Here is a 22,124-nt window from a genome sequence, read left to right as displayed (position 1 = left end):
GGTGGAGGTTTTACAGGCAGGTCAGGTCCAAGCGGAATCGGTCTTATGGGTGACGATAGATCTGGATATTTGATGTCCTTTTTATTTTTTTAATTGTAACCTTCAATGTCACATACACAAAAGTAACATTCGGCATGGCTTACTGGCTTGCTCCACACCATAGGAATAGCAAATGGCAAGCACATCTTTTTTCCTTGACTTCATTTTCTAAGATGTTCGACACATGATGGCATACTTTATGCGGTGCCCATGATTTATCCTGATCGCCTAGTTTTATGTCAAAGTATGCATAATACGATTTTTTTTACAAAATCAGTAATATTTCGCCTCTGCTTTACAGGAAGAAAACCACCACATATGTAACAAAATATGTTGGGACTGTTTATACACTTTCTGTTTATACACTTTTGCCATACTAAAAGAAAACTAACACACAATGAGAGCTCACAACAGTTTTTACAGGAGTACTGTGACTGCATAAGGGATGTGCCACTTATATAGGCTCTGTGGTTGAGTGGACTGTACAAACAAGTGAGTGCATGCTCAGACAAGTTTAACGCGTAACTACACACAGGAGTCTCCCAGACTCCACTCGGAAAATAAAATTCTGGGAATCACAGATGGGCCGGAAGAGCGGGGTGGGGGCCACTACCTTCCTGGGTCAAGGTCGGCTACCTTGCAGCGTGTGTAGTTACGGGTTAAACATGCACAATTTGTTGTATTTGAAGCAAATATTTGATACTGATTACGAATATAGGGGTATAAAACTTGTAAACCATTGCAGAAACTATAGTTATGTACACCTTTGTGTATAATACGTAGGTAATATTTTGTTAATGAATTGTGAAAAATCTTTACATGACAGAAACAAACAGACTTCAGTTTAGTAATCAGTAAACATGCATAAATGACTGCCATATACTTTTACTCAAACCCCAGATACACTGTAAACCAGTGTTATTAATGTAGTTCTCCAGGATTCGGTGTTGAACCCATTGTTGTTTTCTATATTTATCAGTCATATTTATGAAAGCGTATCAGGCTTAATGTCCAAGTTTACAGATGATACAATGTTTGACAGAGTGGTTAATGACAGTAATGTCGTATGCTACTGCAACAGGATCTAGAAAAGTTATGCTCATTTGCTAAGAAATGGAAATTGAAGTTTAACATTGATAAATGCAAAGTACTGCATATCGGTAGCAGTAACCCCTGAATGATATATTTCTTGCATAATTTTCACTGCTAATGCTAAAGTCATTACAAAATTATCAAATTATTATTTAAGTGCACCCGAGACCATTACTTATATTAATTTTTGTATGGAAGTACCATTGGTGCATTATAGCCTTAGTTGCTAATGTGCCAATAAAACCCAACAACCAACCAACCATGGAAGTACCCCAAGCTGCTAATGTGTATGTTGCACTACTGAAAAGAACTGAAATAACCCACAATAAAGAAAACTGTGGAAAACTTCCACTGCCTGAGATAGGACAGCTACAGCCTTGAGTGGAGAAATTCCTTCCAAAGTGGAAAAATTTTAAAATTTCTCCACTCTGGAAGGAATTGAAATCAGACCCCTCCAAATGCGTGAAGTCAGATATATATATATATATATATATATAGAGAGAGAGAGAGAGAGAGAGAGAGAGAGAGAGAGAGAGAGCCGACTAAGCTGTCACGGAGGACTCCTGATAACAACATAAAAATTAATATTTACATATTAGGTGGCCCAAAGAGCAAGCTCATCCCCCACGTATTGACTTTATGCATGTGTTCTCTGGTAGGCTTTCCGTTTTTCTTGACGAAAAACTCCAGGATTCCTGGAGAAAAAAAAATTTTACTGTCCTGCCTGGGACCTCAGATACCGTATGAAAAGGTCAATAAAAGTTCCTTCCGGCACTGATGGGGTTCGAACGATAATCTTTTCTACAGGATATGCAACCCGTAGGATGACTCCTAATGTTTTAGTAATCTTGAACAGATACATGAGAACTGTTGTTGAAGTACCCATTTCAATGTATTTTGCTACTAATTTGTTTATAAATAGAAATAAATTTCAATTTATTTCGATTTGTTTCAATTAAAACTGTTTTAAGTTTCGGGAATGACAATTAAATGAACAGAAACCTAAAAATCACAAAAGTTCCTGTGATTTTTACGTTTCCACCATTTATTTAATTGTCAATTTTCCATGAAACTAAAGGCTGTCCATAAATCTATTATAGTTTCAGAAATGATTATTAGACAATGAAATATTGGCTTTATGTTAATTATTTAATTAAAATATTAAACAGAAAGAGTTTTTGTCATATGCAACAGCTTTCTTTTTAAGATTTTTGAAGCCCATAGGCATTAAATTAAGAAACTCCGTTAAAACATTAAAACAGTTTAAGTTACATATGTTTTCTTTATACTTATAGCTAATATAGCTACGTATAAATTTGTTCTGGCCTATAAGTTACATAACTTTCTTCATTCCTATGCGGGCATGCCCGTGTGATAATTTACAGTTACCATCTGAATTTTTTTGTTTTTGAAATTACAGAAGAATTGAAACATTTAAAATATATTAGTTTTAAGAGACCTCATGGAAGGAGATTTGACCTCCTAATGTAACATACCTCTTTGTTTGACACCTTCAAAATTTGGCGCTACACTTGTTGCTTTTGCATCCGGGAACTATTTCGCGTACTGTAATTAGAGAGAGAGAAATAATAAAAGTATATTAGTGCACAATCGTAATTAGCTAAGCTATGTTTTGTATAGCTTTTACTACTATAACGAAATCACAATCAGGTTGCCAGAATTACATAAGTAAAACTTCTTTCCGGCAATTAACTCATTACATGAGTTAATTGCCGGAATTTCTTTATTTATTTATAAATTTCTTTATTTATTATTGTTATATATATATATAAATAAATAAATAAAAATAATAAATATATATATATTTTTTTTATTTTTTATTTTTTTTTTTTTTTAAGCTGACGACGCTCTATACCGCCCGCCGACTTCGAAAAATTAATGACTTCTCGAAAAGTATAAAATTCCTTTTTTTAGCGATCACGTGACTTTTCGGGTCAACTAAAACTGGTTGAGTATGCCAGTTGTCATTTGCGTTTTGTTTAGTCGCTTAACCTGATAATGTAGGTGATTTCATGTCTTCCATGAACTACGTCTAAATGCTCAGCATGGTTTGTTTACCTTACAGGTCACAGTTTTTCATGCCATCTAATAGCAGTGAGGATATTTTGAACATTGTTTAACTCATTCACAAGAGTAAATTTCCATCTATTGCTTTAGGGGTGTTGAGGATGTTAAAATAATGGGTACTCGGAGTCAAGTATCTAAGAAATGTTTCTTCCCATTTTTTCCCCCTTCTGAAGTTCGCTGACTGCTCCCTTTCTAAATTTTTCCAGGTAAAACCAGAAGCTAACTGTCATTTTCAACCTTATCTGACTATAAAAAGGAGAAAGAGGGAGAAATGGTGAAAGGATGAGTAACACGGTTCCAGTGAAAAAAAACTTCGACTGATGTTTTCTTTTTTAAACATATCTCGGGAGTCGTCTGGTGGTGGCGGTGAAAACTTTTGGGGTCAAGAGCTGATACTGCGGTTGAAGAATAAGTATGCCACTTCGGTCAGCGTTCCGATTTATTTCGTAGAATACAGGCGTCGCACCCGTAGAGACTCGATTTAGAGATGCAAACGTTCTCTATGTAGGTCAACGTCGGAGAGGGAATTGCATCCAGCTTGCGACTGTACCGTTACGAGAAGAGACCGGTTCCCTCGAAGAAGAGGATAAACATTGCCAGAACAATGACCGCTTTAGGAAACATCGTAAATGTGGCTGTAATTGGTTACTCTCTCTTTCCCTTCATATTTTCATATTGTCCAAGTATGTGGATTCACCGAAGCGAATGAAAATATCTGTGTATGTGTGTGTACGCGTTTCTTATTAGTTCATTTGTTGCCAATAAGTTGGCTACTGCAAATATTTATCTGCTTATTGTAAAAGAAGAAATTAATGACAGAACATGGAAAGTTTTATTTTTGTCAGTAACGATATTTTATATTCTTCTTTTACTGTCTGTTATCCCAGAATAGCCCTTTCTCGTGATACTCTTTTTTTTTTTCCCCCCCTAAAGATAAGTTAATTCTTGAATGTGGGGCTCCATCTGGCGAAAACGTGGAACTATAGATCTGTATAACTAATTTTGGTCACTTAAATCGTGACAAAAATACTTAAACACGAGTAATTTCAGAATAGGAGTGTGAACAGGATGTTCTCTATAACATACAAATAAACAGATGAGTATAATTAATAAAAGATGCAATCTTATTTATGTCAGAAATCAGTGGTTTGCAGAGGTGCAAAATTTCCCGTTTTTGCTTTCCTCTCTCGTGTAGCCTATTAATAATTTTACTTAGAATTTATTCAAAATTAATTTTCGGAATATGAAAAGAAAAATGCAATTTTAAATTTCATATGACTACATACGTTGTGGTAGGGAAAATAAACTGGATATCTTTTCAGTTTGCTATATTTGTGCTCTAACCTTTGAGCAACAGTTTGAGCTGGCCCATGTCTATGTGCATTCACCAGTGTGAAAGAAAACGTTCATGTGTACATTCAAGAGCAGGGCGCAGATGCTTAATGAAAATTATGACCTTTTTACCCAATGCGACTATAGAATGTGACTTTTGTGCTTTTGCACCTGGATTGAAAATTGTCACGAAGACATACAGCGCCATTCATCATGTCAATCGGCTCTTCCCTACCTCATTTGCAAATGGCGACGATTACGACATAGAAACGCAGAACGATGGGCTGTGAGAATACAGCCCGACTTTCTCTCGCAGGACGGTGCAAATGGAGGGTACATTGGATGCGCCGTAGCAGGGTCCCCGATCTAGGGGGAGCCATTAAAGTCTCAACATCAATAAACGAGTCTCCTTAACCCCCTTTGCATCCGGGCCTCCAAGTACCATTGCGCCGCCCTGTTCTCCCGATTGTGTCATGTCTTGAAAATTTTCGAATCAGTTGTGAAAAGTGATGGAATAATTTATGAGAGGAAAATCAAAATTATTAATGGATTACGTTAACCTTAACGCAGGCAACAAACAACACTGCAAAGTTATCAAATACACTGGCAGTGGGGGAAAGCGCATTTTCATTCCAAGGGGAACCACGTGATCAATGTTTTCTTGGATGAGCTGCTTCTAATAACATAATGCTTGCTTATCAGAAAACCGTCAAACGAAAACATGTGGCGCGATGAATCACAGTTTAGCTTTGACGTCAGCACTACCGCGATGGTTACAGTCTTCTGAGGGATAGTGTGTCATAGTTTTGAACCTTTTCTTCCCCAAAGTATGGGTTGAGTTCTTCGTTGTACTGAAAGCAACGATGAATGACAAAATCTACTACAATACGCAGGATAAAGCACTATCATTTGTGATACTAAACTGCAACTCATACTTTCACCACCACATCATAGCACCTTGGCATACCGCTGCTATAATTAACTTTTCTCTGCACTAATTGTTTGCTAGTCAGCAGAGGCGAATGTAGACGCTCTCGAAGTCACGTTGCATTTGGTATCTAACAAAATGCTGTTAATCGGAATGTGATCGTTGCCATAGGCTGACTAACGTCTTAATGGAAATGCAATTTTATCTGATAAGTAACTTTTATGCTTTTGTGCCTGTCTCCATATTTCGATAATAGAGCAGAACCTCAAAATTCAGGCACTTTTTGAATATTTTTCTGAAAATAGTTGATCATAAAAAGACTGAGAAAATAGGATGACTGGAATTTGAAAAAAAAAAAAAAAAAAAAACTCCACAGGTGCCGGATTTATGTATTGCGTTGTATTAATTCCCAAACCCCAATTTTAATGAATTAGGGAAAGGAAGGAATACCGCTGCCTTACTCTAAAATGTTTTAAATAGTAGTCGGTTTTTTGCGTTACAGACAAGTGTAAAGAAAATCTCAAAAACAGCCACCAAACAAACGCTAAATGTTGCCATTGCTTTCAATATTATATCAGAAGCGCACAAATTATATTGATTGGTTGTTTGGACATTCTTAGGAAATTGACTTTTTTGACCAGAGAACTCCAGCCAGCAGCGACGAGACGAAGGAGAGCAGGTGGGTCAGCTTTCCCAGGCATGACCATCGCATAGGGAGCCCGGAAAGCTTGTTTTCTCCACCAGTTCCCAGTCAGCTTGTTTTCCCCAGGGCTTCATGCTGGCTCTTGACGCCCCTGGCGCCATTTCATATGGTTTTAGATGAGATCTCAGTATTTTAGTTGATCTAGTATCTCTGCCGCTGGTTAAACCCTGATATGGTACCACAAAGCGTTTTGTAAAGTCATGGAGCCTGCATGTACCTGTGCACCTTACAATAAAGATCACGTTTATTTATCTTTATTAGATAAGGCCACAGCGGCTGCTGGTGATGACGAAATACCACAATTCATGGTGAAATGTCTCAGCCCATCATAGACCCGTTTTATGCATCTTTAATGAGTGCCTTGAATAGCACTTTTTCTCCCCCACTATGGCACAGATACGATAGTGTCAACATCCCAGCCTGGCTTAAGCTTCAAAATTACTATCACATCACAGGTTCAGTATTCAAGTTTCTGACACCCCTTCTTCAGAATAGAACCATCCAAATGTCCTTAGGAAAGCAAACGTATACTAGACAAATATAAGCAGGTGTGCCACAATGGGCGTTCTTTCCTGTCTGGCATTCTTTTTACAGCTATCATTAACCCGCTAATACACAATTGAATAGATATGATATCATATGCGGATGATTTAAAGATCTTAACAAAAATAAATTCGACCGATGAAGCAAGACACACTACAGTAACCATCAACAAGACTTTATCAGAAATACAGCAGTACCTCACGAGATTTGACCTGAAAGTTAACCCCGAAAAATCTGCCGTCATGGTATTCTCACTTAAACTCTCACCAACCATAATTCAGCCTGCGATTGACGGAGTCCTGATCTCCTGGCGCCTCCGTGGGCAGGAGCAGCAGTGCGTAGCACACGCTTCTTGCTCAGACCGGGGTTCGAGCCTGTGACCACCAAATACGGAGGATGCGGAAAGGTCACGAAATGACCGCCGTATACCCCCGGAGCAATATGGCCTTAATTGCTGATGCTCCTAAAAACCAAATAACAATAACAACCTGGTCCCCTACGTCCAAAAAACAGAGAGATCTGGGTGTAATCTTTTACAGAAAATTAAGATTCCATCATCATTAGCATTAGTAGAGGCATATAATGCAAGAAAGCAAGCTTGTATAGCCAAAAAAAAAAAAAACATGTAGAAAAAAAAATCGTAGAGAACTCTATCAAATTCATCAGGAAACGATAGGTTACCCAGCAGCACTTGCTAGATATTCAAAACACAAATCTCATAAAAATATATATCAGGTCGATGATTTTTGTAGGCTTACTATAATGAGTAGAGTTGTTGGGCTTGGCTGCAAGCATTCAAATCTTTAAAAGTCACAGAATACTGGCTCCTGAAGTGGGCGACCTGGAAGTGTCATCTCCAGTCACAGCAGTACACAACACCAATGACCAAAGCACTGAATTTAACTAGATTTTCAGCCTTAATGCACGAAAGATCATCTTCACCATAAAAATGTTCGTTGGGAGAACTCAGCGCCCAACATTTGAGACTGTTGTTGGCGAATCCCCAAACCAGCTCTTCGCTCCACTCCCAAGCTTCTTGCTCTTCTTTCGAGGCTACAGTTTAAAGATCGCTTCCTCCCTTATCAAAAGTTCCATCACTGGATGTTGACTTGTGTAAAATCGTAGATAAAAAGTATAGACGGCTCATTCTAGATCTACACGTGTACTCCACAACTATCAATTGATTTCAGATCGTTTTGGCTGGGCAAGAATCTCACAGAAAACCCAGCTCAAGGAAACTATCTTCTGTTATCTTAATGTATATATTTTTAGTACTTTTACTTTAATATTCGGCGCCTCCGTAGCCAGGTGGGCAGGAGCAGCAGTGGGTGGCACACGCTTCTTGATTAGACCGGGTTCGAGCCCGTGACCACCAAATACGGACGATGCGGAAAGGTCATGGAATGACCACCGCCATATCCCTGGAGCAATATGGCCTTAGTTGCTGATGCTCCTAAAAACCAAATAACAAACAAAAACTTTAATATTCGTGGTTTTTTTTCAAGTTAATATAAACTGTTTTTTTTTTTTTTCTTTATACGTAATTTGCCTATACTGTAGTGTAATTTAATCTTATTAAAGCTATTGTACTTATCCTGAATTATATTTCCGGCGAGGTATTATCTCTGCCGCTTGTTAACCCCTGGCATGGTGTCGTGAAGGATTTTGTAAAGTCATGGTACCTGCATGTACCTGTGCACCATACAATAAAGATCGTATTTATTTATTACTTGAGAGACTGAAGGCTGGGGAACATAGAGATAAGGGGACAATAGGGAAGGCGTCCCCGTGAAGATCAGTGGGGACAGGCCCACCAGGAGAAGAGGGGGAAAGCAGGGGAGGAAACAGGAATTAGATGAGGTCACAGCTACTACTGGTGATGATGAATACCACAATTCATGGCGAAATGTGTCAATCCATCTTTAATGAGTGCCTTAAATAGCACGTCTTTCCCCCACATGGCACAGATACAAATAGAAAAGGGGGGAGCATTGCGGGAGAGACTGAAGGCTGGGGAACATAGAGATAAGGGGACAATAGGGAAGGCGTCCCCGTGAAGATCAGTGGGGACAGGCCCACCAGGAGAAGAGGGGGAAAGCAGGGGAGGAGACAGGAACCCGTCCACTCCCCCCTACCCGGGGATGGCGATTTAAAGAAACCAGGTCAGGGCACCCGGTTTAGATCGCCAAATGGCAGGTCAGATTCAGGATGTGGTTCCTAATACCCTGACCATGTTAGGGCACCTGGTTTAGATCGCCAAATGGCAGAAGGTTAGATTCAGGATGTGGTTCCTAACACCTCGATTTGGGGACTAGACGGTCATTCCATTACTTGATATTTGTCATCCTTCAGTTGTATTTACAGTTCTTCCATTTGCTAGTTTCGGTTTTGGTGTGGAATCCTGTACTACTACTCGTCGCATTGTGGGTAGTCAGTTCTGATCCATCGGACATGAGTTGATTTAGGAAATATCCATCGTCAGTGTCGGGTCGCCATAAACATTCTGCTCTTTGTTCATTGCCTTCTCTATTTAGTAGCGTCAAGTTTAGGTGTCTTTTCTGGGTGTTCGTCAGTAAGGATTTGTTGATAGGGGCACCATTCCGTTGCTACTCTTTTCTTGCTCGTTTGGTGCGGTTCTATGGTTTGTGTTGTTAATCTCCTGCCATATTATGCAGCGCAATCAATTTCCTCCTCCTCGCAAAAAGATCTTGCGTGAACTTACTGAATGCTTTGTATTCTTCTTCCATGTCCAGTAAAAGGTGTTCCCGTTAAGGAGGAAGGTATCTAGTCCTGGTTATCGGGATGCTTCAGAGATCCTCATAGTATTTATATTCAAACATTATGCGTTGGCGCCTCCGTAGCCAGGTGGGCAAGAGCAGCAGTGCGTAGCACACGCTTCTTGATTAGACCGGGGTTCGAGCCCATGACCACCAAATACGGAGGATGCAGAAAGGTCAGGGAATAACCACCCCATATCCCCGGAGCAATATGGCCTTAGTTGCTAAGCTCCTAAAAACCAAATAACAACAACATCATTATGCGTTGCCAAGTCTCTAACTCTCCTCATTCACAATTTGGGTCGTCTACAATTCTCATTATTTAGCTTGGCATTTAAATAAATAAATAAATAAATAAATTTATGGCACCATGGCTCGTTAGTAGGTATGTAGTGCGTAATCCTGAGAAGAACCAATGTGGGGTTCTGGGGTAGACACTGCTGACTTGGGGTATGAATTTTCTTGTGATTTATCCTTTACAGGAGTTGGACCATCTCTCTTGCCATGCCTGCCACAGGAGCAGCACTACCGCGTTTTTTTTCCTGTTTCCGATTATTCGCCGGATCCCTATGAACGTCGTTTGGATTCTGACATGTACATTAACCCACAACGCACCACCTCTAGATCAAGGGGAGGTACGCCCACCAGGGTCTGTAGGGCATGGATGCTTACTGTACAGCAGGCACGAGTTATAATTAGTAGAATATTTCTCTGGGTGGTGTCAAGAATTCTTTTGTTAACTGCTGTAACTGCCTTGGTAAACCATCTATCGATCCGTAGGTTATTTCCGGGATAAAAATCGCTTTTTTTTCTATAGATCTTTGCCACTGAAACTTTCGAAACTAGATGGCAGGACCTGACAGAGTACTTAAAAATCTATTGCGTGCCTGACCTGCCTCCTCGTGGCAAAGTGTGGGCAACGGTGGGTCCCACTAGGGGCCCAATGGCTAGATGGTCAGAAGAACAACAGAACATAACACTACACGACATTTCACTCCCCACACACTTTTAAATCTCTGGCCTCCACAGAGTACTGTAATGCACAAACAGAGTATACAATGCGGAGATGGGGGAAACCGCCGGTGCCATGAGACAGCTAACACACTTTACACTTTTTACATTAGATACAAAGCACACCCTGTCCTAAAAAGCAACTCTCATCTAAAGTCGACCGATTCAGGCTGATTTCCTGTGCGTCAGGCCTCTTAAAGATTTTGAAAATACATATGAAGGAAGGTTATTCCAGAACGGAAGATGAATGAATAAATGAGGAAGAAGAAAAGTTGGTTCTGTGAGCTTGAGAGTTAGACAGTAAAAGGATGTTTATTAGTTGCAGTATGTGTTCGGACTGCTTTGGAAGAGAGAGCGGGAATTATAGAAGCCAATTCAGAAGAACAGTGCCCATGGAAGTATCTATAGAAACGGCATGCAGCAGAAATAGAACATCTATAAGACAGGGAGTGGAGAGACTCTGTTAGAAATGAGTCATTAATTAACCTAACTGCCATCTTTTGAATGGAACATAAAAGTCTGAGAGAGGTTTTGGGGGCACCGCTCCAGATGTGGGAATAATGTTCCATGGTAGGGCGGATTTGCGATTTGTACAGAGTGAACACCTATTAGGGAGAAAAGTAACAGCGAGAGCGAAAGAGAAAACCCAGTTTTTTTTGATTCAGAGGAAGCAATTTGTAATGTGCTTGTGTCAAGAGAGATTAGAAGTCAGGATAATCCCCAATAGAGATATATGATCTTGCTTAAAAATCAGGTTGTCATCGAATATAAGCATAGGAGCAGGAGAATTCTCTTTGCAAGGTATAAGACAAGGCTGAGTTTTAGAAGGTTTTAAACCAACTAAGTTATCTTTGCCGCACTGGAGAATTATCTGGAGATCAATATTTAAGTAATTACTAGGACATTCGAGAAGTTGAAGGTGTTTGTGCAGGATAAAGATTTCTCAAACTGGAAGGTGGAGTGCAATGCAATCATCATCGAAACTATGGATAGGATTTCCGGTCAATGGAAAAAGGTATTAATACACAAGAGGAAAAGAGTGGGAAAAAAAGAACTGAACTTTGGGGAACACACAAGCATTAGTGGAGAAGTTAGAAGACAGAGAGTAATCTACAATCACCTAGTGTGAGGGTCAGAGAGAAAATGGATACACAAATGAATACCCACTGGATACTGAATACCCACTGAATGCGCCTTCCTACGCTTTCTGTACTGCTTAATACGAATGTGTTGTGCAATAAAAGGAAATAAAAATATGCTATAATAATATTTATTAATTTTATGCCAATGAGGGATAACAAGGCGGCGAGTTACATTTTTTTTTTTTTTTTTAATATATGGAGCACGAAGAAAACTACTGTTCTTTGTTATCCCTGTTCTAGAATATAACTATTCTGGCTACTGGAGTTTTCCTGTTGTCTAAGTGCCAGATAACAAAGCTCTTACTGTATATAATAAAATTAATAAAGAAATTATATATATACAAAATTAAATAATAAAAATAAATAAATTTATTTGAAATGGGGATCCCAAACTCCAGTCTCCAGTTGTGTGCCCAGTTACACTTGCAGCCCTACTTTCAATTACAATTGTACAATAACATCTTCAAGGTGCAAAATCACATAGGATTCCACCTTGTAGCAGACCATTTACCTTTCGCGAAGCCATTTCAAATATTTGATCTCAAAATAATAAAGCAATTAAGTTGTATGATGAGTACTCAACTAAAATATAAAAAATTAATTTCAGTATTCGATTTTTGTAAACCGTGTCCATTATAACTGGACTTAGTTCGTCTACTGTGTTGCTTAACTAACTAGTGGATGTATGCTTCTGAATATTATCTTCAACCAGAAACATTCTTGAAACCAGAACGTTATTTGCGTGCATGACTTGCGTTTTTCAAAACAAAATTCACTTCCCTAACTTTCTCTGTACAATAGTTGTCACACATCGCAGTAATCAGCATTCGCAGTTTACATATCTGTCCATTCTGTCTTATCCACAGTTATCCCTGTTAACCTACTTTCCTTGTTACCTTTTTCTGTTCACTACTTTTCTTGCCACGATATCGATAGGCAGACTTACACATGAAAATAAACGACTGTTTTATGATATTGAGATAATCAAAGACAAGAGGAAAAGAACAGTTTTATGCCTTTGCCGGGAGCTCAGTTTATGGTAAAAAAAAAAAAAAAACTGGGGATCAGCATTTTACTTTCCTGTTCACCGCCCATGTAACCTGCGGCCGTCAAAAAGGTGAAAATAGCAGCCAATCTGAGTGTTCTCCTGATAGCAAGCGCCACCACATGACCGAACGCCGCTCTAATTCCGAACCGAGGAGAAATTATTACATGCGTCCGTACACACGCACAAACACACGTTCACATACACGGCACGTCAATACTCTTCGCTATAGTTGCACACCGGGTGAAGGCCAGCCGCGATGTTTGGATCAGTGACACTTGCTGCTCTCCTCGTGTTCTTTCTTCACACCACCGAAGTCTCCTCCATGCTCCTGTCGGATGAGAAGAAACTGATGTTAGTGCTTGTGGATGGCGTGCGCTGGGATTACCTCAATGACAGCACCCTCACTGGTTTCTCCAGGATAGCAGAGAACGGAGTTCGCGCGGAGTATGTGACTCCAGTGTTTCCATCGAACTCGTATCCAAACTGGTACTCCATAGTAACAGGTGAGTGAAATCCGTAGATGATACGAATCAAATCACTGGCAAAATGGAGAAATCATTCTGTTAGTATTTTTTGTATTTGTTATTAGAGTTAGTACTGTAATCCTTGTAGATATTTTCTTTATTAATTATTATATTGTATTTTAATTAAAGAAATAGCAGTTAAACAAATTATATTCTAATTAAATATTTTAAAATGTTCATATACGAAGTTTGACAATTTATATGAAGAACTAATTAATTTTCGGTTATTCCACTATAAGGATTTGAAATACATTCGTAATGCCCTTAAAACGAACAGATTCTTCAAGATTCTCAGTACTGTATAATCAGATGATTTTAGGACTTCCTTTAACTTAAAATAATATCACTATTTACAAAACCAGCTAAGAATAATTCGTTGTGAGATTGTCAAAGTTTAGACTTCGACCAGTTACCGCAAGATGAAATAAATAAAAATTTATTCCTTACAAGCCGAGTACTACCAGTATTATTATGGAATAAGCCAAAAAAAACTTTCCATTTTGCAATTTTGCATAACTGTAGGTATATACTGTATATCATTAAATATTTTTTTTATTTATTTCATCTCAGGATCGGTCAAAGTTTTATTTTCATTTACATAAGCCTCAAGTTACCGCAAGATTATGTAAATTTTTTTCAGTACCTAATTCGCTTTAGTTAAAAGCAATTTTTTTATACATTTAATCTACAGTTATCGATTTTAGTTTAAACTTTCATCCACAGTTTGTGTAGCCACAAAACGAGAAAACGCACGCTTGGTGTTTAGTTCACTCAACCAGCTGAAAACTTTTTAAAACGCAATTGAATTATTGTATTCTTTTCATAAATAAACTAATCCCGTTCTCCTTATCCCTGTACAGTTTCAAGCCGGTCTACATGCTCGCTGAAATGCTGTTCTAAAACTTCAATGAGCGAAGTCATCTTAAATAATCAATGGAAAATCTTTTCTTTGTCACTACAGGCATAATCCATGTAGTACAAACTTGTGCGCTGCTAGGAAAACTTTTTCAAATTGCGTCAATACCCGATTTTATGTGTGTGTGTGTGTGTGTGTGTGTGTGTGTGTGTGTGTGTGTGTGTGTGTGTGTGTGTGTGTGTGTGTGTGTGTGTGTGTGTGTGTGTGTGTTCATCTTTACCTGCATTAAGTTGAGTTAGTGGTTTACCATGTAATGCGTTTAACTGGAATTACTGTTAACGAAATGTAGGACCTTGTACTGTATTTACTAACGGAATGCTATTTTTCAGACTATCAGAATAATTTGTCTAGGTTAGGTTGAAAGTAGTATGCTTTAATTAAAGTTATTGATCCCTATGGATCTTCGAATCGGACTTAGCTTCACCAATGCTGCTACCAGAAACTGGGAGCGTGGTTCTTATGGAACCCTACTCACGATATTTGCCGCTCAGAGCAATTGTCATTTATAACTGTCCTTTGTATTTCTACCATTTGACCATTTTATCTACTATAATAGCTTCTTTTAATATCATATTATGCCAATATGAAATTATCCTAATGTATTATTAGCACCAGATTTTCAAATCGCGAAAACGCGACACACAGAGGAACTTCAGAAAACACACAGAAATGTCCTATGCAACATTCACTTGTGGTACATTGACGTCAACTTATGAATTTAGGGTTTTGTTAAGCACAATATCAGTAACATATCTAGAAAGCTGTAAGTGGAAGCACAATGAATATAATCACCGTCCTTCTTGCCCTCATGGGTACACAGTTGGTAGGATCGCAGTCCTTCCCACACCGGGTGGAAAAGACCTGAGTTCGAATCCCGTTGATGACAGATAGAATTTTTGTGGGAACTTTTTTCAAAACGTGGCTGAGTTAGTCGGTCTCAGGCGAGGGTAGCATGATTTTTCTCCCTGAAACTCTGGTTTTTCGTCCAGAAAACAGAAAATCGACCTAAGAACACACGCAATATACACGGAGCAACATGGCCTTAGTTACCGATGTTACTTAGTTAGCTCCTAAAAACCTAACAACAACAACAGCAATTGTCCTTCTTATATCGGGTCGAAAAAATCTGAGTTCGAATCCCATCAAAGACGCGAGAAATTTTTATATGTATTTTTCACAATTTGGCAGAGTTGGTATTTTAAGCTAGTCTTGCATGGCTCCAGAAAGTAAAGAAGAAAAACCCTGAATCCAGCAAGTCGACCGAAGAAGACACGCGAAGACATACAATACGCTGATGCCTCATAGCCTTAATTGTTTTGGCGCATGCCCCCCCCCCACCCAACCGTAGGTAGCACTGTTGGTAGAATCGTCACCTTCCCACACCGGATGGAAAAGAGCTGAATTCGAGTCCTATCTAATGAGGTGAAGAATTTTGACGAGCCTTTTTCACAATGTGGCTGAGTTATTCGGTCTCAGGAGAAGGTAGCATGGTATTTCTCCCAGAAACTCTGGTTTTTCGTTCAGCAAACAGAAAATCGACCACAGAACACACAATTTACAATACACAGAGTAATGCGGTCTTCGTCGCTGATGCTCCTAAAACCCTACTGCAACAACAAATAACAATAGATTACGTATACCTGATGTGTAAATGGAATGGGAAGGTAATCCTGAAAATGCAATCCAGTTCTAATTGTACGCAAATAAGTAAGAAAAATTCAATCCCTGGCTTGCAATTCGTTCTGATTTAATAGATATAAAGCTTACTATACTTAGCATATATCTATCTGCCATTTTTAGCAATAAAATTTATTATTATTTGAATTAATTATTAATTCAAATAATAATAAATTATTAGAAGTATTAATATTTTAAGGCAAAAAAACTTCAAACTAAAATGAAAAAAAGATTCAAACTATGAGATTATTATTATTAGCCATACGTTGCAAGAAGCCTGAGGCTTATGCTGCTCCAGCCAAAAAAAAAAAAAAAATTAAGTATCCATTGAAGGGTTTAAACCCTTTAAACACCATTCTATATATTATACTCGGTGTGAGAATAATAACGCATTTTAAATGTTTGACTTGATTCTAGCACAAAAACCTTACTAGTAATCTTAGAATCATTAAAGACAGCAGATCGAAATTTGTTCAAGCAATGAGGGCAGCTGCTGAAGTGACGATGTTCGTTAGTCTGAAAGGGCTCACATCTGGTAAGCATGAGCTTGGCACACCCAGGGTCCTGAGCTGGATATCATCATTATTCTCTTTCTTGGTGATTCCTTTCTACTTCTCTCTCTCTCAGGGTAACTCGAAAAATTTTTTGGTTGGTGCAGCATAAGTCTCAGTTGCACCGTATGGCTAATAATAATAATAATAATAAGAAGAAGAAGAAGAAGAAGAAGAAGAAGAAGAAGAAACGGGTACTTCCACTCTAATAACATTTTTTTTTTCTCATTAGAGTCGTTTTGTACAAAAGAGCTATAAATGTGCTTTGAACATCATGCTACTGGAGATGCTCTTAATTTTCACTTGCCTGTAGCGATGTATTGCGAAACTTTTGCTTTACCACTTTAGTTTCCCAATTTCTTAATAAAATCACACTGTTTAGAATAAACAGTTGGATTTTAGCAACCGGAAAGATTCTCTACAGTTTGAGAGAAAAATGAATGAAAATTCTTATCTCAACCGCGTCTTCGTTATTCATGGGGAGTAGCAGAGGGAACGCAGACAAAGCCATACTGTGAATATTAAGATGAAACCAAGATCTATTGTGATGTAGTTAGAAGAATAGATAGTGAGAATTTTTCGTTATGATTAGCCAGAAAATCAGCAAATGAAGCAAGTTTAGCATTCTCGAAAATCTACGTGTTCTAGAAATTAAATATTTTAACGTTGTAAAAAGAAGTAGCATTAAACCCTAAAAATTAAATTAAATAAAAATAATAATAATTCGAGAGCTGATGGGTGTAACTGATTAAGTTAAGAGTATTATTAGTGTATCACAGCATAATTTGGATATGCAGTGTTCGTAAAGTTTAGATTTGCTCAATTCGTGCTGATATTAATCACTAAACGCGTTCGCAGTGTACTGGGGCTATTACGATTTGCATAATGAGTAAAATTATCACAAATAGCCTCTAAATGGTATGGTATTATTGTTAGAGAGAAAGTGAAAGACCATTTTTGTATTGTAGAAAAAAGTTTAAAACGTCAAGGAATAGTGAGAGATCGTGGAAAGTTGCACTTTTTTGCGATCTCCACCAAGCAATCACAAGAATAAGGACTCTAAATTAGAATGGAAATAACAGTTTACTTTATTTGTAAAAACAACACACATGCAGGTATGTATGGTGGGGTCACGATCCTTCATGCAATGAAGATTTGGTAATGTTTTATTCATCACAGTAATCTCGAGCCGATGACAAGTGAATCGTGTGTGTGTGTGTGTGTGTAAAGCATGCCTTTACTTGAGGCATGCTCCAAGTAAAGAAATCGACCACGGCTGCTTCAAGTTCATTCACACTAACAAAATGAGTGAGGAAATATCCCATTTCTAGGATAAAAATGCTCATTGAACGTTAGGTACAAGTTAGCGTTCAGAATGAATGACTTGCATGCAATAACTCCCAATTTTCTAGTACACATAGATTACTTAAGTTTACTATGCGTGAATTATCATCGAGGGATTTCCTCCTACCCCGTCTGTCTCTTGCTTTCTAATTAGCTAATATATTCAATAATGACATATGACTCGTTGCTGTTTAACTAAATGCTGTGCTATTGTGTTTTGTTGTTGCTGTTGTTGTTTGTTATCTATATTGTGATCGTATTGCACCCAAGCTGATCGCAATAAATTTGCATATTTTTAAAAAATTATTCCATGAGGTTGGAACTCAAGATATAAAAATTCCCATGTATATCTACAAATTGATTTATGAAACTCTTACCAACTCCGTATGTCATCCATTAATATGCCTTCGAGGTCACGATCCTTCAACTTTGCCATGAGTGAAGATTTAGATAACGTTCTATTGAACGAGTTGCTGACACAACCAAATCACTTAAACAGAAATCTTTCTTTTCTTATTGCAAGCCTTCCAGAAGAACTCTTATTCAAATGTGTTCGCGAATACCTTCCTGCTGCTTGACTGTCAATTCACCTTTCTCTAAATCAGTGACGAAATCTGATTATTAGTTTTCGTCTTTACTTTTTAATCACATTTAACTAGTGTTTTTTTTTTATGAAAACCCCAAACACAAGAGGTATTAGAACATATAGTACTTAGTACCGTGCTTGGATTGGAGATTGAGAAGACGAAAGAAGATATTTGTTGACATCAGACTTGAACTTCTGTAGACTGTAATTTTCAGGAAATACGTATGAAGGAAGGTTGTTCCAGAAAACGGCAGTTGAATGAATAAATGAGGAAGATGAAAAATTGGTTCTTTGAGTTTGAAGTTGGACAGTAAATGGATGTTGGCTGGTGGCGGCACGTGTTCGGACTGTTTTGAAAGAGAGAACGGGAATTATATAAGCCAGTTCAGAAGCACGGTGCACATGGAAGTATCTGTAGAAAAGGCATGCGGCAGACACAGTACGTCTATGACACAGCGAGTGGAGAGACTCTGTTAGAGAGGAGTCATTAATTAACCTAACTGCCCTCTTCTGAATGAAATCTAGAAGTCTGAGAGAGGTTTTGGGGGGGAACCGGCCCAGATGTAGGAACAATATTCCGGTAGGGCGGATTTGCGATTTGTACAGAGTGAACAGCTGGTTGGAAGAAAAGTAATCTGATTTTCTCTTTCGCCGAGAGCGAAAGAGAAAACCAATTTTTTTAGATGCAAAGGAAGCAATATTTGTAATGTGCTTATGCCAAGAAAGATTAGAAGTCAGGGTAATCCCCAAAAGAGATATATCATTTTTCCTAGAAATCGAAGTGTAACCAAAGCATAATAGCAGAAGAATCCTTTTTGCGAGATATAAGAGAATTCTGAGTTTTGGAAGGATTGAAATCAACTAAGTTGTCTTTGCCTCACTGGAGATCGGCATTTAAGGAGTTGGTAGCGGATATTCGAGAAGTTTAAGCTTATTGAGCAGGGCAAGGTTTCTCAAAACGGAAAGTGGAATGCAATGTGCTATGGATGGGAGGGATTTGTCACCCTTTTTAGGAACTGGCTGGATATGAGCAAATTTCCAAGCAGAAGGAAACACCTTTGAAATAAGAAAATGAAAAAAGGCGGCAAAGAATAGGAGTAAGTTCAGGAGCACAGGTTTTAAGAACAAGTGGAGAAATACCATCAGGAGCTAGAGCTTTCTTAGCATCAAGATTCGTCAAAATCCTTCTGACATCCTTTTATTGTTGGTATAAACTACAAATTATTATCGTTTTTAAGTTGCACCGGAGAAATTCCAGACCACGAGACGTCGATATGTGATGTCTATAAAAATTGCATACTTTCTGGTTTTATTCATAATAAATAATAATAATAAAACACTCTCCGTCTGTGGATGTTCACTTTTAGGTGGCGCTGAGTGCTTTCATACAACTTCAGTGTAGAAATGGACTTTCTCTTTGTTAATAAAATTCATTTACTCGTGTAATATGGATGATATTATTAGGACCATTTCATTTCTCGTTGATTGTTATCTGAAAAAACAATGAAAATCTATTATATAGTTCGCAGTTTTGTAAAAGGCAGCTACTTTATATCATTAATTTATTCATTTTGTGTTGTGCTCATGAGTAATCAATAATAAAAGTTTTTGTTTTGATAGGATTTACCTAGCCAGTACTTTAGTAGGTGTATTTAATAGACAAGAAAATCGACTGAAACACTGTATAAAGAAAATATTTTGAACCTCTCTTTTTCTTTTTTTTTTATGAAATACATTTTATAGGAGCAAAAAAGGGTCTTTGTTTACTTCTGTAACCCTGAGTGGCTCGAAAAAACACTGTCATATAACAATGTTTTGTTAACATTGTCATAAGCATTGTTATAAAGATTTTTTCTAAAAGAAATAATCAAAAATCTAAACTTAGTTTTGTTAAAAAAAAAATGTATCATTTAAAAATCAACTCGTCAACCTCTTTCGCAATTGAAATGCTAATTAGCTAATTGATTCAGGAGAGATGCGCTTAGCTGGGGATTCTTCCACAGATGTTAAGAAAAATCGTTTTACAACCCGAAGACGTGTACATTTTTTTTTTTTTTTTTTTCAAGATTCAGCGTTCGCTTTCTTTCTTTGTTTGACTGTAAAATGTGATATCATGAATGTCTGAAAAATTGCCACTATCTGCTGGTATTTCCCTTCGTTGAATGCTACATATTACATTAAAAAAAAAAAAAATCCGCCATGATCGCAGTCGACAATAGACCATATCCAGTACTAAAACTACTATAAATTCAAAAGACGGTTGTATGTGCTCCACTTGACATACGATGCATCCTGGGGTATTGTACTGGAAATAATCACTCTGACACCATTTATAAGTTGTTCCTTTTCTGTGCAATTAATATACGTCTACACTGTCATAGAAACAAAGTCTTAGATTATAAAATGCTCTATCTCGTATCGTACAGCACATTTTTCAAATTCAAATATCAAAATAATCATTTTATGATATATATGTATGAGGTGTGGCAATAAACTTCCCATACTGGTGTAACAAAAAGAACACAAAGGAAATCCATCCGGCTATTCGGATGGATCTCCTTCGGAGTATGCTCCTTGACAATGTATACGCTGATTTCAATGCATCTGCCAGTTGTTTCCTGAAAATATTCTTGACAGGTTTCTTTTGAAATTGCTATTCTTGTATCATATTCTGAATAATTTCTTCAGTTGTTGCAAATCTGTGACCTTTGAAGAGAGTTTAAGCTAATGGAAAAAAAAAAAAAAAAAAAAATGGAAGGCGGCGAGTGTGCAGGGCCATTGTCATGATGCATGCGCCAATTACCTAACGTCCACTTTTCCGGCAGTTTTCTTCTAACAGTATTGCGTAATTACTGCAGAATCGTTTTGTTCCTGCCTCACTCTTTGACCATGCTGAACGAATTCATAATGAACAATGCTCTGTTGGTCAAAAATGCGATAAGTTCGATCTTCACATTTTATCGAAATTGTCTTGCTTTTCTGGGACTTGAAGAACATGGAATCTTCCATCGAGAGGGCCGAGCCTTTGTTTCTGCGCCATAGCCATAAACCCAGGATACGTTTCCAGTAATGATGTACGAATAAGAAACAAAGTGTGAATGAGCAGTTATCACGTTGACGAAAATCCTGACATACTAGAATTTGCCATCCTCTAATCATCAGTGAGGATGCGTCACTTCACTGAAATGCATGGCCTTCCTAAATCTTGTGTTAAATTTGATTGACATGTCCCATAAGAAATACCAATTTCACTAGCAGCTTCACAGATAGTCAAGCGTCATTGACTCCTGATCAGATAACGAATACGATCGATTGAATCAACGGTTTTTGAAGTTGAAAGGAGGTTACAGCGAAGATGAGCTTCAATGGACTGCTTGTCCATTGAAGCTCATCAACCAGTCGGAACTAGCTAAGATGACGCAATTTCATGATACAAAGTCAGTCAGTCCCTGAACTTCTTTAAACCCGAGTTTCCGGGAGAAAAAATCATGCAATCTACCCCTGAGACCGACTAACTCGGCCACGTTATGAGAAAACCAATAAAAATTTCTCAATCGCCGATGTTATTCGAACTCACTCCTTTTCCAGTGATATAGGAGGGCCGTTATCATAACCCCTGTACTAGCCGCGAGGGTATCATACCTTGCAGATTCCATACAGTTCTAGCTGGGGGTTACAAAACGTGATTTGTACAGCTTTATGAATACAAATTGATTTAAAATTACAAACGATACCTATAATAACAATTACAGGTTTTGAAACTAGAAAGTTTCAAAAAGTAAAAATATTAAATATAAACATCACTTTCTTATATGCAGCCCTT

At 37.9% G+C, this 22,124-nt stretch overlaps 1 protein-coding gene across 1 annotated transcript in view; it reads left to right on the top strand.

The window, feature by feature from the left end:
- Positions 1-12,883: 12,883 nt before the first annotated feature.
- Positions 12,884-22,124, top strand: part of LOC150080490 (glycerophosphocholine cholinephosphodiesterase ENPP6-like) — a 67,626-nt gene continuing 58,385 nt past the window's right edge. Inside the window, exon 1 of the mRNA XM_090380711.1 lies at positions 12,884-13,206. Coding sequence (XP_090236837.1) covers positions 12,960-13,206 — 247 coding nt within the window. The 5' untranslated portion in view covers positions 12,884-12,959. The remainder of the gene's footprint in view (positions 13,207-22,124) is intronic.

Source organism: Mastigoproctus giganteus, chromosome 9, assembly GCF_048544385.1.
Source record: "Mastigoproctus giganteus isolate SK-2022 chromosome 9, ASM4854438v1, whole genome shotgun sequence".
NCBI lineage: Eukaryota > Metazoa > Arthropoda > Arachnida > Uropygi > Thelyphonidae > Mastigoproctus > Mastigoproctus giganteus.
Note: the sequence above shows the minus strand (reverse complement) of the source record. Positions and strands in the feature narration are given on the sequence as shown.